The sequence below is a fragment of the Mobula birostris genome, chromosome 5 (genome assembly GCF_030028105.1).
Source record: "Mobula birostris isolate sMobBir1 chromosome 5, sMobBir1.hap1, whole genome shotgun sequence".
In the NCBI taxonomy this organism is placed as follows: Eukaryota; Metazoa; Chordata; class Chondrichthyes; order Myliobatiformes; family Myliobatidae; genus Mobula; species Mobula birostris.
Window position 1 is genome coordinate 42,453,342 of NC_092374.1, and position 18,831 is coordinate 42,472,172.

The following is an 18,831-nucleotide window of genomic DNA, read 5'->3' on the forward strand; positions in this document are numbered from 1 at the left end:
CATGTCCAAGATATCCTGAAGTGGGAGGGTGAGGAGCCAGAGGTCGTGGTACATATAGGTGCCAATGTCATAGGTAGGAAAAGGGAAGAGGTCCTGAAAGGAGAATATAGGGAGCTAGGAAGGGAGTTGAGAAAAAGGACTGCAAAGGTAGTAATCTCGGGATTACTGCTTGTGCCACGCGACACTGAGAGTAGGAATGCAATGAGGTGGAGGATAAATGCGTGGCTGAGGGATTGGAGCAGGGGGCAGGGATTCAAGTTTTTGGATCATTGGGACCTCTTTTGGCGCAGGCATGACCTGTACAAAAAGGACGAGTTACACTTGAATCCTAGGGGGACCAATATCCTGGCAGGGAGTTTAGCGAGGGCTACTGAGGTGACTTTAAACTAGAATGGTTGGGGGGTGGGAATCAAATTGAAAAGGCTAGGTGTGAGGAGGTTAGTTCACAACAGGGGGATGGGAACCAGTGCAGAGAGACAGAGGGGTGTAAAATGAGGGTAGAAGCAAAAAGTAGTAAGGTGAAAAGTAAAAGTGGCAGGCCAACAAATCCAGGGCAAGCATCAAAAAGGACCACTTTTCAGCATAATTGTATAAGGGCTAAGAGAGTTGTAAAAGTGCGCCTGAAGGCTTTGTGTGTCAATGCAAGGAGCATTCGTAATAAGGTGGATGAATTAAAAGTGCAGATTGTTATTAATGAATATGATATAGTTGGGATCACAGAGACATGGCTCCAGGGTGACCAAGGATGGGAGCTGAACATTCAGGGATATTCAATATTCAGGAGGGATAGACATGAAAGAAAAGGAGGAGGGGTGGCGTTGCTGGTTAGAGAGGAGATTAATGCAATAGAAAGGAAGGACATAAGCCGGGAGGATGTGGAATCGATATGGGTAGAGCTGCATAACACTAAGGGGCAGAAAACGCTGGTGGGAGTTGTGTACAGGCCACCAAACAGTAGTAGTGAGGTTGGGGATGGTATTAAACAGGAAATTAGATATGTGTGCAATAAAGGAACAGCAGTTATAATGGGTGACTTCAATCTACATGTAGATTGGGTGAAGCAAATTGGTAAAGGTGCTGAGGAAGAGGACTTCTTGGAATGTATGCGGGATGGTTTTTTGAACCAACATGTCGAGGAACCAACTAGAGAGCAGGCTACTCTAGACTGGGTATTGAGCAATGAGGAAGGGTTAATTAGCAATCTTGTCGTGAGAGGCCCCTTGGGTAAGAGTGACCATAATATGGTGGAATTCTTCATTAAGATGGAGAGTGACATAATTAATTCAGAAACAAAGGTTCTGAACTTAAAGAAGGGTAACTTTGAAGGTATGAGACGTGAATTAGCTAAGATAGACTGGCAAATGACACTTAAAGGGTTGATGGTGGATATGCAATGGCAAGCATTTAAAGATCGCATGGATGAACTACAACAATTGTTCATCCCAGTTTGGCAAAAGAATAAATCAAGGAAGGTAGTGCACCCGTGGCTGACAAGAGAAATTAGGGATAGTATCAATTCCAAAGAAGAAGCATACAAATTAGCCAGAAAAAGTGGCTCACCTGAGGACTAGAGAAATTCAGAGTTCAACAGAGGAGGACAAAGAGCTTAATTAGGAAGGGGAAAAAAGATTATGAGAGAAAACTGGCAGGGAACATAAAAACTGACTGTAAAAGCTTTTATAGATATGTGAAAAGAAAAAGATTGGTTAAGACAAATGTAGGTCCCCTACAGACAGAAACAGGTGAATTGATTATGGAGAGCAAGGACATGGCAGACCAATTGAATAATTACTTTGGTTCTGTCTTCACTAAGGAGGACATAAATAATCTTCCAGAAATAGTAGGGGACAGAGGGTCCAGTGAGATGGAGGAACTGAGGGAAATACATGTTAGTAGGGAAGTGGTGTTAGGTAAATTGAAGGGATTAAAGGCGGATAAATCCCTGGGCCAGATGGTCTGCATCCCAGGGTGCTTAAGGAAGTAGCCCAAGAAATAGTGGATGCATTAGTGATAATTTTTCAAAACTCTTTAGATTCTGGACTAGTTCCTGAGGATTGGAGGGTGGCTAATGTAATCCCACTTTTTAAAAAAGGAGGGAGAAAGAAACCAGGGAATATAGATCGGTTAGCCTAACATTGGTGGTGGGGAAACTGCTAGAGTCAGTTATCAAAGATGTGATAACAGCACATTTGGAAAGCGGTGAAATCATCGGACAAAGTCAGCAGGGATTTGTGAAAGGAAAATCATGTCTGACGAATCTCATAGAATTTTTTGAGGATGTAACTAGTAGAGTGGATAGAGGAGAACCAGTGGATGTGGTATATTTGGATTTTCAAAAGGCTTTTGACAAGGTCCCACACAGAAGATTAGTGTGCAAACTTAAAGCACACGGTATTGGGGGTAAGGTAATTGATGTGGATAGAGAATTGGTTGGCAGACAGGAAGCAAAGAGTGGGAATAAACGGGACCTTTTCAGAATGGCAGGCAGTGACTAGTGGGGTACCGCAAAGCTCAGTGCTGGGACCCCAGTTGTTTACAATATATATTAATGACTTGGATGAGGGAATGAAATGCAGCATCTCCAAGTTTGCGGATGACACGAAGCTGGGCGGCAGTGTTAGCTGTGGGGAGGATGCTAAGAGGATGCAGGGTGACTTGGATAGGTTAGGTGAGTAGAAAAATTCATGGCAGATGCAATTTAATGTGGATAAATGTGAAGTTATCCACTTTGGTGGCAAAAACAGGAAAACAGATTATTATCTGAATGGTGGCCGATTAGGAAAAGGGGAAGTGCAACAAGACCTGGGTGTCATTATACACCAGTCATTGAAAGTGGGCATGCAGGTACAGCAGGCGGTGAAAAAGGCGAATGGTATGCTGGCATTTATAGCAAGAGGATTTGAGTACAGGAGTAGGGAGGTACTACTGCAGTTGTACAAAGCCTTGGTGAGACCACACCTGGAGTATTGTGTGCAGTTTTGGTCCCCTAATCTGAGGAAAGACATCCTTGCCATAGAGGGAGTACAAAGAAGGTTCACCAGATTGATTCCTGGGATGGCAGGACTTTCATATGATGAAAGACTGGATGAACTAGGTTTATACTCATTGGAATTTAGAAGATTGAGGGGGGATCTGATTGAAACGTATAAAATCCTAAAGGGATTGGACAGGTTAGATGCAGGAAGATTGTTCCCGAAGTTGGGGAAGTCCAGAACGAGGGGTCACAGTTTGAGGATAAAGGGGAAGCCTTTTAGGACCGAGATTAGGAAAAACTTCTTCACACAAAGAGTGATGAATCTGTGGAATTCTCTGCCACAGGAAACAGTTGAGGCCAGTTCATTGGCTATATTTAAGAGGGAGTTAGATATGGCCCTTGTGGCTAAAGGGATCAGGGGGTATGGAGGGAAGGCTGGCACAGGGTTCTGAGTTGGATGATCAGCCATGATCATACTGAATGGCGGTGCAGGCTCGAAGGGCCGAATGGCCTACTGCTGCATCTATTTTCTATGTTTTCTATGTTTCTATGTTAAGCCAATAACCTGGGCAATCAGCCACCATATTAAAATAAAATAGGATATATTTTAAATAAACTTATTTTGTTAAAAAATCCATGACAAATTTAAGCAAAATAGTTTAATAGTTTGATTCTAACTGTCATAAAATTTAAAAGGCATCATAAATCATTGTGTTAACCCACTAACTTTAAGTTACCTAAATATAAATAAATGAACATGACTCTTTATAAGTAAGTCTTCTCATTGTTTAAAAAAAACTCAAATCCTGCCATTAATGCGCAAGTGCACAAAATGTCAGAATTTTGGTTGCATCACAGAAGTTTTGCAAATGAATGTATTTAACAGAAACATTTGATGGCGTTATTTCACCCTGGGGCTGTGGTCACTTTTGAGGGGTGACAATAAAAAATTTTTCTCATTAGTGTAAAATTTGCGAACTCAGTTTGTCCTTACTCCATTTTTTGTTAAAATTTCAAAATCATTAGGAATAATTACTCTGTATTGGGAAAATTTCATGCAAAGAACCAAACTACTCTTCAAGAGGTGCATGGTAATTGAGTTTCTTGGATTAATAGTTAACTTCTACCAAGATTGTTAAAAAAACTTCAACTGGTATTTTAAATGTCTCCACATTTGTCAGAATTTCCTGCATGTAAATTGCATTTTACCCACAGTAAATGAATTTCAGAAATAGACTTCTAATCCCTGAATCATTTTGAAACATCCTGGAGTTGTGAAAGTGATGCATAAGTACAATTTCAAAGTCAAAGTTGAGTTTATTGCCTTATGTACAAGTACAAGTGAAATGAAAAACTTACTTGTCACAGCATCACAGGCACATAGCACCAGATTCACATCACTCACAAAACTAACATATTATCAACATAAATTATCCAAAAATAGACAAGAAAGAACACAGTCAGAAATATAACAGAGTTTATTGTAGTACATTTTTTAAAGTTTTGACTGACAAATCACTGTTAGAAGTGTTGACTATTGGAGAGGAAAGCAACATCGTTGGCTGCTTCTGGTGGTATTGCTCAGTCTGATTACAAGCAAAGATAAAATATCTAGTTGTATAAGTACTGTTACCTTGATGCTGATAATGAGGATGACTATTGTCTGTACATTAGAAAGATGATCAATGAACCTTTGAAGATAATCTGTCTGGATGAAAGGTGTACTGTTTGGGGTCAAAAGATGAACAGGGTGCCCAAAGTCAGCTGAAGGAATTTCAAACCTTTCAGCAGTAATTGTGGGAAGAAGGGAAAAGTAGCTGGTTAAGGAACAAATATGAATATATGGAAAAAGCCTGTGCCCCCAAGATGTCCAGTGATTTTATAAGCTTCACTGTAGATGGCAGCATGCTAACCAAGTTCAAACACTACAGACCATGCAATATCATCAGCCCAGGACACTCACCACTGGGGTACTTGTAGCAGACTCTGTCCTTCCAAAACTGGTTGATGGTGGTATAGTACTGTTATGTAGTTTCACCGACATTTGAAAACTGCTTCTCACCGAGATAGAAGGATGCCAGCCTCTTACCCAAGCAAATAGTGTTGTGCAAAATCATTACTTTGTTCTAATAGATGCCTTTCTGCAGCTACCATGGAATATTTGATATTATTTGATGTACTTTATACCCTGCTACATAATAATGATGCCATTATATTTATGTTGCAAATCCCATTTTCACATAACCATAAAATGGGGAAAGATTAATCAGAAATGATAAAACAGGAATCCAAAAGTTAAAAAAATTACATATTTATTTTGTTTTCAGCTGTTCCCATTTAGAATACCAACTAATCCCAGAGCTGGTTTCAACTGCACAAACGTTGTCTGAAGTATGTACTTAAAACTCAGATAGATAAGAGGAAACCATACTTTGATGGAACTTTGGAAGATCTTTTTGTTCTATCAGGATGGAAATTAATTCACATCTTCCTCTCTATCTTACATTTATTTATTGGCAAGAGTGGGATAGGAAGCTATTATAATGAGACGTGAAATAAATCTAATTGCGTGGTCCTACCCTTTAAGTGCTCCACTGCAAATCAATTTATTCTCCGTAATCTGAATTCCTTTGGTTGTTAGGGGCTCCAAATCCAAGAGAATAATGAAACATTGTTGATTAAGGGAATGCAATAAGTCATCAGTGCAAAGTTATACCATAAGACCATAAAACATCGGAACAGAATTAGATCACTCAACCTATTATGGTTGATTTATTATCCCTCTCAACCATCTTCTCCTGCCTTCCCCCCATAACCTTTGTCACCCTGACTAACCAAGAAGCTATCAACTTTTGCTTTAAATATACTCAATGATTTGGCCTCCACAGTGATCTATGGCAATTAATTCCGCAGGTTCACCACCTCGTGGCTAAAGAAATTTCCTTTCATCGCTGTTCTAAATAGACCTCTTTCTATTCTGAAATTCTGTCCTCTGGTCCTAGATTATAGGAAACATTCTCTCCAGATTCACACTATCTAGTTCTTTCAATCTTCAATGGATTTAAATGAGATCCCTTCATATTCTTCTAACTTCCAGTGAATACAGTCTCAGAGCTATCAAATGCTCCTTATACATTAACACTTTCATTCTCATGATCATTTTTGTGAACCTCCTCCGGACCTTCTCCAATGCCAGCACATCTTTTCTTAGATAAGGGAAGATTTTCTTAGAGAAAATAAGATAAACTGTTCACAGTACTCCAAGTGGGCTCTGATCAATGCCCTTTAGATCCTCAGCAATACATCCTTGCTCTTATGTTTTAATCCTCTTGAAATGAATGCGAACATTGCATTTGCCTTCCTTAACACTGACAAAGCCTGAAAGTTAACCTTTGGAGAATCCTGTACAAGGGCTCAAAAGTCTCTCTGCACTTCTGATGTTTGAATTTTCTCCCCATTTAGAAAATAGTCTTCACCTTTATTCCTTCCACCAAAATACATGACTACACACTTCCCTACACTATATTCCAAATGCCAATTTTTGCTCAGTCTCCCATTTCGCAGACCCCTTGCTACCTGTCCTCCTCCTCCTCCACCCCTCCCCCACTTTTACCTACCTTTGTATCATCTGCAGACTTGGCCACAAGCCATTAATTCCATCATCCAAATCATTGACACACTGTCTAACATGAAAAGAAGTGGCCCCAATGCCAACCCCTGAGGAGCACCACTAGTCACCAGCAGCCATCCACAATAGGCCCCCTTTATTCCGACTCTTTGTCTCCTGCCAGTCAGCCAATCTTTTATTTTTCATGTAGTGACATGGGCTCTTATCTTGTTAATACACCTCCTGTGTGGCATCTGTCCTTTGAAAGGTCTTCTGAAACTTCATGTAAACAACATCCACTGACTGTCCGTTGTCTATCCTACCTGTTATTTCCTCAAATAATTCCAGCAGATTTGCCAGGCAAGATGTCCTGTTAAGGAAACCATGCTGATTTTGGCCTATTTTATCACGTGCTTCTAGGTAGCCGGAAACCTCATTCTTAATAATGGACTCCAACATCTTCCCAACCACTGAAGCCAGGCTAGTTGGCCTATAATTTCATTTCTGCTGCCTCCCTCTCTTCTTACAGAGAGGCATTACATTTGTAATTTTCTGATCCTCCACAACCATTCCTGAACCTAGTGATTAATGAAAGATCATTACTAATGCCTCCACAATCTCCTCAGCTACTTCTTTCAGAATCATGAGAAAGGTGCATCTGGTCCAGGTGACTTATCTACTTTCAGACTTTTCAGCTTCTCAAGCATCTTCTCCTTTGTAATAGCAACTGCACTCAGGTCTGTCCCCTGACTTTCTTGAATTTCTGGCACACTGCTAGTGTCTTCCAGAGTGAAGACTGATGCAGAATACTTATTAAGTTCATCCACCATTTCTTATTCCTGATTACTATCTCTCCATCATCACTTACAGTGGTCCATTATCCACTCTCACCTTTCTTTTACTCTTTACATATCTGAAAAAAAATCTTTTGGTATTCTTCTTGATATCATTGGCTAGTTTACCTTCCTATTTCATCTTTTCTTTCCTTATGATTTTTTAATTGCCTTCTGTTGGTTTTTAAGAGCTTCCCAATCCTCTAACTTTCCACTAATTTTTGCTGTATTATATGCCCTTTCTTTTGCTTTTATGCTGTCTTTGATTTCCCTTGTCAACCACAGTTGCCTCATCCTCCCTTTAGAATACTTCCTTGTCTTTGGGATGTATCTGGTTGATGGGCTGTTGGGTCCTGGTCCATGCTGTATCATCAATGACTTTTTGACTCTACAGCTGAGGGTTCATAGTAACTTGGAAATCATGTTTGAACAATTCACCAATCTTTAGAATAATTGCTGCTGAGTAACCAACATTAAAATAATTTTTGTTACCGTATTTACAAGACAGTATATGAAAGGTAAATAAATGACTTGGAATATCATTCAGATGTATGCAACATAACAGTCAAATAATCTCAACTTGTGTTGTGCAATAGCGTTACTCAATTATACAGTTTCTATTAACAGTCAAGGATGGAGAGAGCAGGAATGAATCTTACTAGTTATGTTAACTATAAATAAGGTGCAGTGGTCTCACCAAGGAGGAGAGAATTAGAACTGTGAAATGTGATGTCTTGTATATTCTGGTTAAACCCCAATCTCTGACTAAGATGTATTCAAGGATCATTGAGGGAAGAAAGGAGGATTTGCCAGAGTTCTGGCACAAGCTTCCCAATAATCATTGAACAATTGGAAATCCATTTGGACTAGGGAAAGGCTGATGTTATTCCCATTTTCAAAGGACTGGACAAAACTGTTCTAGGGAAACTGTAGAGCACTGAGTTTTATGTTCACTGAGGATAGAGCTGAATTGTTATGGAGAGCCCTAATAATGGTAAACAGCAGTCTAACAATGCACAAAAATAAATAACCTGTATTCATGAACGCAAGTCTTTAGTGCTGTAACTACCTGTTTTCGTTAGAGCATGTAATGAGGGAACTTGCTAGTATAACAGTCTTCATGGTGTATTTGGAATTTGGCAGGGTTTCTGATATAGTTCTGGAAAAGTTGAGATTGAAAATAAAAGAAGAGTAGTAGAAATATTTCACAAGAAATATATAACTAATTCATCAAAAGACTAGTCATGATGGTAGTCCAGAGAATATCATCTGTTCTTATTTGGATCTATTTTGCTTAAAATCCTCATAAAGGATCTGGAACTGGGAGCTCAATGGCAAAATCTGCAGGTATTATGTAGCCAATAATGGTTTTAAACTGCAAACCAGAACAGGATAAGCTGCAGAAGGAGTTGAATAAACTTGAGAACTGGGCAGACAACTGGCAGATCCAACCTGGAAATAAGTAATACCTGTCAGAAAAAAAAATCTTCCTTGTTGTGTAAAACAAATCATATGCTGGATGTGGCCACACTTAGATCATTGTACACAGGTCTAAATGGCACAGCTTAATAATACACACAATTTTTGATCACAACTGGAAAGGAGAGCTTGAAAATTTGATTATGAATTTGGGCATTTTGTAGGCAGAGAATGCATGCCTGAATTACAATGTAATTTTTGTTTCTTTAGATATTGGGGGACTAGATAACAATGGATTGCTCCACCTTGTTCTGAAGAGTGGGAACATAGATTGAAGAAAGTCTTTGTAGTCAGAGAGCATTCTGACTCGTTGCATCACAGCCTAGTATGGAGTCTCCAACATACATGATCACAAGAGGCTACCAAGTGTTATAGACACAGCCAGTTCCATCATGGGCAGTACCCTCCCCACCACTGAGGACAGCTTAAAGAGGCAGTGACGCAAGAAGGTGGCATCCATCATTAAAACCCTTACCATCTGGGCCATGCCCTCTTCACCTCACTACCATTAGTGAGGAGGTAGAGGAGCCTGAAGGCCGCAGTTAACATTTTAAGAATAACTTCTTCCACTCTGGCATCAGATTTCTGAATGGTCCAGGAACCCATGAATACAGCTTCATTATTCAACTTTTGCATTATTTACTTATTTTTGTAACTTGTAGTAATTTGTTATGTCTTGAACTGTACTGCTGCTGCAAAACAACAAACTTCACAATGTATGTCAATGATGCCAAAGCTGATTATGATGTTAGTGAGTGAGTGCCCAATCTAGGCAATGGATGGTGAGAGCTACTGATATCAATTCCTTCAAATGCAAGCTGTATGGATTTTTTTCAGGAAATAATATTTTGGGCTTCAGTATATAATTCACTTGTGTTAAACACTGTGGGAAGTGTAGCACAATTCAGAGGACTAGATGACTTTGGCACTCCCAAGTCATGTGGACTAATTAGTGTTGATTGCCCAACAACACCAGTATTATATTCTGCATTTTTCAGAATAGTCATGGGATGCCAAATAATTCTTCTTTGCCTAACAGAAGTGATAAGATGCCTGACAGGGAACATTATATTTTTCACCATAGTTTTAAATCACTATTGTTTCTAAGTCACTGTTCACTTTTAAAAGCAGAAAATAATCTGGTGGAATTGAATAATTTGTAGCAAGAAGTAGAAAGACCTGCGATAGGACTTTTAGGCTATTTGGAAACATTGTTTTCACGTCATTTATACGACTCCATAACCACTGTTTTCCTTGTAAGCTAAAAAATCCATCCGCCTCCCCCTCGAAAAAGCTAATGGCTCATTGAGGAATATTTTGAATTAGAATTACCGATATTATAATTTTCGTTACATTATTTTAAATGATGTACCAAAGTCTTTAAGTATATCTGTTTGTATAAAATAGTATTACATTCTAAATGTCCCCAATTCAAATAGTATTGTTAAGAGCAGAATTAGAATATCGGCAATTCCTTAATCTTTTACCAATAATCAAAACCCGTCCTCCACAACTTTCAGTGCTAACTTCCAACCGGAAACCTTTTTGTCCTGCAGAGCTGACCCGAGACTGAATGAGTTTAATGTTTGACTATCAGAAACCTATTAAGCGTTATATAAGAGTTCTTAGCAATACTTGCTAAAACCTATATTCAGAGACTTAACTCGACATTCCCTGTTGAAGTTTTACGGCGTTACGGTTGCGCTGGTCCGTGTTGCTTCGCTTAAATGAATTATTGAACAACGAGAGCCACTTCCAAACAATAAGTGTTAGTTTTCTACGTGTGAACTATCAGGTTTGATTTTCTTGTGTGTAAAGTAGAGGCCTTTGGGGAACTGACCTTCGCAGTCACGCCCTCAGAATACAAATCAGAATGTACATCCTTGTATAACGAAGACGGCGTAAATTAGGAGAATTAACCAGACGTACCTGCCTGTTTACTCGGAGCTAGTTTTGCAGACATTACATCACACAAATCCCTGCACTGCATCAGTTATTTTTTGTAATACTGTAATTGTGTAATACGATAAATATACGAAATAAAAAAACATGCCTAAAACGGTAACGTGAGCCATCGATCCACAACACAGTGTAGAGAAGGAACTTAAAAAAATGACCAATCGTCGTCGCTCTAACAAGCTGTATGATTGTAACCAGTATCTCTACACACCTCAAGCTATGTCACTACTGAATAAGTTTCTAACTTTTCATCTGCCATCTCATCAATAATTCTGCTTACCGCGTTTTGCAGCACATTTCTGCTCGCCGCAAGGCGAAGGAAGGATTGATTATGGCACCCGCCGCTGCTGTGTTGTGACATCAGTATTTAGTTGTAAAAATTGTGAATAATACGCCAATTGGTGTATTGAAGTTGTCCGTGTTGGCCATGCAAATTCAACTTTACAGGTTGGACCAGTCGGGGGTCAAACATATTTGTGGTGGAACAGGCCGTTGAAAGCTCGCTCTGTAAAGCGGAATCAGCAGAGTCTTGGGAATGCAGACCGCTCCTGACAAGAGGCGTCAACAGCAAATGGACCACTTCAGACATTCGGCATAAGTCTCTCAGCTTAAAGGTTTACGGCTGGGAGCTGAGTCCGAGAAGTTGCACTGTTCGATGAGAGGGAATGCAGAAAGTGAAATTCAGCTCGTTAAACCGATTTAACATTGAAGGAAGGGTGAAGCGGGAAAGAGGGTTCAATATTTACAGTTCAAAAAAGGGATTTCAAAAGATCAACCCAGAAAGATATATATATATACACACACACATATATATATAAAATTTGATTGTATATATAGACACACAATCAAATTAGAGACTTCAAATAAAGACACCCAATTTACAAGGAATTAACGGCAGTAAAATGAATTTCTGGAATAAATAACCGCCGTACATGGATTTTCTTGAATATAACATAGCGTAATTATTTTTCTATTAGAACCCACTTTAGATTTCGTGCAGTTTCCAATTATTGATCTTTTAAATATGATGTCACCAGAGTGGTGGAGTGACATGTTGATATCGAGTGTAAAACGCCGCGGAACCTGTTTCACTATTTGATAAAACACGTTGGCCGCATGCCGGGCGAGAGAGATGCTCAAGTTCCGATAACGAAAGGGAAGGCGGCGAGCAGTGATTCCGGGATAATGCCCATATCACCGGGTGCTGCCTACCCACCGTGGACGTGTTCACGTGGACCTGGTCCATTATATAATTCCCTGTCATACACAAGTGATCCCGGGGGTGCTGGGGACCACATCCCGCACTGCCGATCCCTGACCACGGTCGGGATAGAGGGTACCGCAGAGACTGAGGGTGGAGGATGCAGAATCTCTCCCGGCTCCCCGAGCCGGCGTGCCCCGCAGGGCTGGAGAGCGGTTGCCGCAGCAAGTCCTCTCCCAACTTCTGCCTGGCTGTGCCGGGGCTGATTGACAGGTCCGCGCGCCGCCTGGGTTTACTGTTCCCACCTCCCCCGCTCTTCCCCCCACCCCCACTCACGCTCCCCGTGGTGTGTGTGGGTATGAAGAGAGGGAGGGAGAGAGAGCGAGCGAGAGAGAGAGAGAGAGAGAGGGAGAGAGAGGGAGAAAGAGCGAGCGCAGTGGCTCAGTCTCCCTCGCTCACTTACAGGGAAGAGTGTGAGGGGCATCGGCAAGGCAGGGCGAGGATGTGGGGCTGGTGCAGAGATTAGAACCAGATATCCCCATCTCTCCCTCTCCCCCATCTATCTTCAACTACACCCCGCCTAAATTCCGTGTATGTGTGTGTGTGTACAGTCCTCACCTCCCTCCTGTGTGTGAGTGTGTGTGTGGTGCACAGTCTGCACCTTCTCCACCCATACGCCGAGTTATTAGCTTCACCGTCCCTTTGGGTCACTTGCCACACTGTCAGGAGCTCTGAGGCGCCGAGTGCTGGTCGCGCACTCACTCCTCCGGCCCGGGCCGAGCCATGGAGCGGCGGCGGAGCGCGGCCGCCCTCCTCCCGGTGGCGCTTCTCTGTCGGACCTATCCCTATTTCTGCTGCCTGGTCTGCTGGATACTAGAGGGGTGCAACGGGGCCGCCGGACACAACCAAGGTAAGCCCAGGCTCAGACCCTGGCCGAGCCGGAGGGGGGCGGGGGAACGGCCCGCTCTATCCTGGGAACTCCTCCCGCAGTCCGGTGACCCACAGCTAATCGTCCGAACCCCCACCTGAATGGACCCTCTAGATCCCACCATCCGGCCTCAACCTACACCCCTGACCCTTTGCACACTATTCTGCGACCCCAGCGCACACCCCTGATCCTTTGCATCGCCACCCTCTAACCCCAACCTCCAGCCCGACCCTCTGGAACTATCACTCCAGTCACCATGAACCCCGCTTTGACACCCCTGGGACAGATCATGACTTACTAATGCTGGGTCAGGCACTAGCCCCGACATTGCTTTCCCCACCCCCAGTATTACAGCCGACGTATATTTAAATGCAAATTATACATTACAAACGCTCAGTGCGAGTCGCGATGCTGAGAACAGAACCCGATTTACTAAATCTTCGGATGAAACCTCGATTGATCGGTCACCTCTCCTCTGTGAACTTTTTTCTTTTCCGGACACATCCAATCTCTCCTGCAATGGTGACTGACTGTTCATTACCCCCTTCTCCCTCACGAAGGGTTGCCCCTCGTCATGCCTTACCCCAGCTTTAGGAAACTGCCCCATTCTAACTTAACCCGTCGGTGAAGGCTCCGGCTGCGGTCGTGTATTGGACTGCTCTCGCTGCCGCCACCGGCATAAATAAGGACACAACTGCCAGGGCGGGTAGGGAATTTTGCAAATAAATAGATTGCTACTGCAAACTTAACATTAAGCGTCATTTTATAGTGACTTGCTTTTTGTCTGGAGTGAGTAGGGTTTAAACACGAATGCGAACGGGTTCTGCCTTTGACAACCCGTTTCCAAGTCACATTGAATTCCCAGTCGTCAGCAACTGCCCGAGCCGTAACGTGTTCACCCGTTCTGAAACTTTCAGGAGAGTTTGCGGGGTGAAGACGGTCGCTATGCGTCCGGTCTTTCGGGGATATGAAATACTTTTTGACCTTGATAATGCAATTTGTATTCAATATAAAAAACACGGTATTGCTTATGAAGTTTAGCGAACCGAATTATTCTCACGAGTAGTAAATCCACCCCCATCCCACCCGACCGGAATTATCTCCGTTAAAAACGAGGGCATTTCGGTGGCCTTGTATTTGCAACAGACATTTGGCGTGAGATGGTATTGGGGGTTGATATCGAGTGTTCAATAATAGCAGGGAGCGAGCCGATGGGAGTGACTGGTGTTGTGACCCACGGTTAATGTTTTAAATGCACCCGAGTCTTCTTAGGCTGCACAGTCGTGTTTGATATAGATTTGTTCTTTGCATCTGGCTTCCCTTTCAGTATGCTCCAGGAATCTTGATGCAAGGTTCGTATCTTTCAGTATGTACGGAAATTCAAACCAATGTAATGTTTAAAAAACAAAAACAAAGACAAATTGGGAAGCTTAATCGTAGCGGCCTTGTGCAGACAACGGCAGTGGATGTTCGCCCGCCGTTTGAGCACCGCTGTCTACTTGGTGGACAATGAAATCTCATTCTGCCTTTCATTTTGCTAGTTATGAAACAGTAATCTATTTTTCTTTGGACTTTCTCCCGCGTTCGCATGCTAATCTCAATCCTATAGACCATAAGACATAAAGGGTACATCTATTGCTGCAGAAAATGAAAAGTTTGAAATGATCTTATGGTTGTTATGAGGGTTGGGACTGTAAACGGTGACATCAATGGGCAGAAATAAACTTGTCCCTTGGAGAATGGGTGAAAGTTGAACTATGTATATATATATACCGTTGGGTTTCCCTTTTAGATAAAACTATTTACAAATTAAAGTAACCAGAACATACTTTCTAAATAGTCATGAGCTTCACTCGAAGCTTAACAGAAAAAAATCAAATTTCTTACATTTACTTTTCATGTTTGAATGATTGTGGAATTGGAATGTTACAATGATTATTTCGTAAATAAAAACGATATAAATTCTAATCATTGCTGTTATCACTAAAATTCCCCGCTTAAGATAGAATTATTTGTGAATTATTTGAAACCTCGTTCCTGTTTCTTATCCTCGCATGTCTTTCCTATTTTTCCACTTTTCGTTGTTTACGTTATGACAGAAAGTTGTTTTGATTTGTATCCTGTGGTAGTCTGCATGGGTGTAGTGGCTGTAAGGGGGTTAGAACCGCCAGTATTTATTGGCTCAGTTAGCACTTAATCATTGCAACTGAAGTAACACCCGTTTGCAGTCTGTGGTCAACATATCTTTTTAGAAAATGAACCAGCGTGCCAGAATCATCATTAACGTCCGTAAAATTTTAAATCCATGATTTCATTGAACTGCACTATGTGAATGAAGCTGATGTTTCATTGCTGCCAGTTTACAATATCTGTTGCCTCAATTTTAAGCTTATTCTTGTTTTACGAAGAACACTTTTAATCAACAAGAGAAAACATGCAGATGCTGGAATTCCAGGCAACACACACAAAAAGCTGGAGGAGCTCATCAGGCCAGGCAACATCTATGGAAAAGAGTACAGTCGATGTTTCAGGCCGAGGCCCTTCATTAGGACGCTTTTAATAATTCGTGTTCTCTTTGGTTTTGCTCTAAAGGTTAGAAGAACCTTGGCACAAGGCAAACACACACGAAAACAGATTAAAAATGGGTAGCGAATAATTTACAATACTGTGCCTTCCATGGGGAAAACTGGGTAACAATATAATTAGAAAATATCGCTGTTGTTAAAATAGCTAAACTTGTAGTATGTTAAGATGCCCGATAATTATGCTGTCATAAAGTTGTGGGATTGTCTCGATCACCTCTGAAGCAGGTGATATTGATAATTGCAGCTCTGTCTCTTTGAGTATGAAATGTCCTTCACACTTTCAGCCACGACACTGTTTCCTGTTTAAGATCAATAAGCGCCGTCGTGTTCTCGGGATGGGACATTACACCTGCTACTGACCAGGCAGAAACAGTCCAAAACAGCATCTACACTGTTCCTTGAGGCATGTCCAACACGGATTTGGATCCAGCATGACAGTTGCTTATTTGATACCGAAAATAGTATTTGCCGGTGAAGCGCTTTAGCTGCTGCCATTCAGTTCCCCCATCCTTGGTACAAGAACTATTTAAATCTACGTGACCCCAGACCCCACATATATAACTGACTCTTAACCCTCCTCAATTCTGGCCGATTAGCGGCATTATAAGTGCGGACACTTACAATCATCTCCATATCCTGTAAAGAATATTCCCTTCTTCTGTATGGCCTAATTTATTTCTTTATATCTCACCAAAGAAGATTTTTTTTTCAATGGCTACAACAACTACGTTGGAAGGGAGGGTTTGTGCATTAAGAGCTGCTGGTGATGTCTTCAAACCCTGAGGCAGAAACTGGCGGAATGAATCAGAGACATAATGTAAAGCAAATTTATGATATTGGTATTGCAAAGAGCAGGAAGGTTAAAGAGAGAGATACATGTTTCTTAAAAAGAAAGGGAGAATATAATATTTAAATATCTGTTCCACTGGTAAACAAAGCCAATTTTTCAGCTATTAGCAGTCAATCGTTTACAGGTAGATATTTGTGACAGGCAAAAAATGTGGTTAAACCTGCAATCATGCATTCTGCCGTTCTAAACTGTCAAGAGTTTGCTAGCAGTCTCTGTAACGCACGGTGTTGAATGGGATGAAATATGTTAGCACGTTACAGTGGGACGTCAATGCGCTTTCGCGAAACAAAAACAAAGCAAATTAGCTCGCCCAGAAAGATTTAGACAAGATTCTCCTGGGCTTCTACACTCTTACAGCTCAGTATGGGAAAAATGCCTACGTATGGACTAAAATTGTACCACCTCTCGCTTAATACTGGACTCGAGTCTTTAGTCAAAATCTATCGAAACTTGTAAATGAAGGCAAATCAATGTGAACTGATGTTAAAGAGGATTTACCTTGCTGTATATAAGATGATTAATTTATTTCCCACTGAGTCCGACTTTACAGCCTCCTATAAAGAAACGTCTTATTTTGTCCCATCATTATTTGAGCTTACTTAGTTAACCCTAATTTAGTTAACCCTAACCTAGTTAACCCTAACCAACAGTTCTCGTCGCTGCAAGAATTCTCCAAAAATCGGTGTCTGGCCAAAGTGGTCGCTTTGCCAGATCTGGGTCCCTCAAAGGGTTAGCTGGTTCTCCTATTTCAGTTTGAAGCAGGGTCTCGGCCCGGAACGTCGACTGTTGACGCTTCTCCATAGATGCTGACTGACCTGCTGAGTTCCTCCAGCATTTTCTTTTTTGCTTTGGACTTCCAGCATCTGCAGACTTTCTCTTGTCTCCTATTTCCTCGTTCCAACTCCATCCCACTTATATGGGGTTTTCATCTGGCGTTTTCGTCTACCTCTCCCATGAGATTGTTGAAGTTTCGGCTGAGGCAAGGACTGTGTTCTGCTGGCAGTGCTGGTGAACTGGTGCCTCACTGTTGTCCGTCATAATGCGATATTTTGTTTGTTGCCTTCAGCGCCTGCGATTTTGGAACCGCGTGGAATAACTTCAGCGGTTTCCTCTTTTACCTGTTGAAAAATAAACAAAGATCAAACAAAACGTAATAAGATCTGCCAAATTCGTTTTGTCTTGTGACTGATTAGATTGCAGTCTTTGAGGACAAGGTGAGGGATGCTGAACTAGTCTCAGTGGAGATAATCGTTCACCCTGGGCAGTTTCGGCTCTGTGCCCTAATGCCAATCACTGTCTTTGGTTCAGTTTTTATCTCCCAATCACGACTTTAATTTGCAATTTTGTTTTTTTTTCAAAAAATATTTGAGTATTTTGTTTCTGAAAGGAACGCTGAGGTCAATATTTCTTTACAAATAGGGTTGTAATGATGAGTTCAGCTGTAGATCCTCTTGTCTCACCGCAAAATATCTTCGACTTTTGTTCTTGCTACATAATAATGGCATTTAGGGAATTCTCTCCATAAGGCCACAAAATAAAGGCTTGCATTTCAGTAATTGTTTTAGCTCAAGGTTATTTCAGTCAAATACTCCTGACAGGTAGTCACGACTGTAATCCCGGAAACTGGGATCTGCGCGGCAGTGTTCTCAAAAATATGGATAATGATTAAATTGTTTTTCAGGTATTGATAGGTTGTTCACCCAAACAGCAACGAGGAATCTATTGCGAGGAGAGTGTTATGTTTCAGTTAATGACACCGACCACAGCGCAGAAATACCTCAAAGTTGCTCTGAGATTTCCTGCTTATGAATCGAATTTAGGACTGAGCCTTCCGATATAGGTATGAATCTGGTACAAGTGAATCGTGAGTCTTAGCTGTGAAAGCGAACCATCAGGTGTTTCTTTACACAATAATCTCCCTACTCTCCCAAAGGCAATGATTCTGGCTGGCTTTATGGTTCTGATGTGGACTATTGTATTTACTGTCTCTTCTAACTGACCGATCTTCATTGATGAATCTGGACGATCAGTGTAGATTCAGGAGAATGAGTGTTGACGGAGTGTTTATTCATTATATGGGAGTGAGAAGACATCAAAGCTGATGTGGTAGGTTTCCCAAGCAACGTCTTGCCACCAGAGGTCTTCAGTTCAAGAGGACTAGTGTAAAGCATTTGGCTTCACTTTAGCCCAGTGTGCCAAGTTCAATGCAAAACTCCAGGCTCTGCTTGAATTGATTGACGCAGCCAAATGAGCTAATTTTGTATAGGCTTTTGGACAGCTATTTATTCAATCAGAACGCTGGTCTGGAGTCACAATAAATAGTAGACGTCTCCAAATAGTTCAGTCTGCACAGGGTTTGATGTTATCAGCCAGAGCCACACTGTGTATGATCTCAGTACAACAGACTGGGGGATA

At 41.5% G+C, this 18,831-nt stretch overlaps 1 protein-coding gene across 2 annotated transcripts in view; it reads left to right on the plus strand.

Moving 5' to 3' along the window:
- Positions 1-12,783: 12,783 nt before the first annotated feature.
- Positions 12,784-18,831, plus strand: part of LOC140197674 (ephrin type-A receptor 5-like) — a 319,085-nt gene continuing 313,037 nt past the window's right edge. For both annotated transcript variants that reach the window (XM_072257973.1, XM_072257972.1), the window contains exon 1: positions 12,784-12,963. In XM_072257973.1, the coding sequence (XP_072114074.1) occupies positions 12,837-12,963 (127 nt within the window). In that variant the 5' untranslated portion in view covers positions 12,784-12,836. The remainder of the gene's footprint in view (positions 12,964-18,831) is intronic.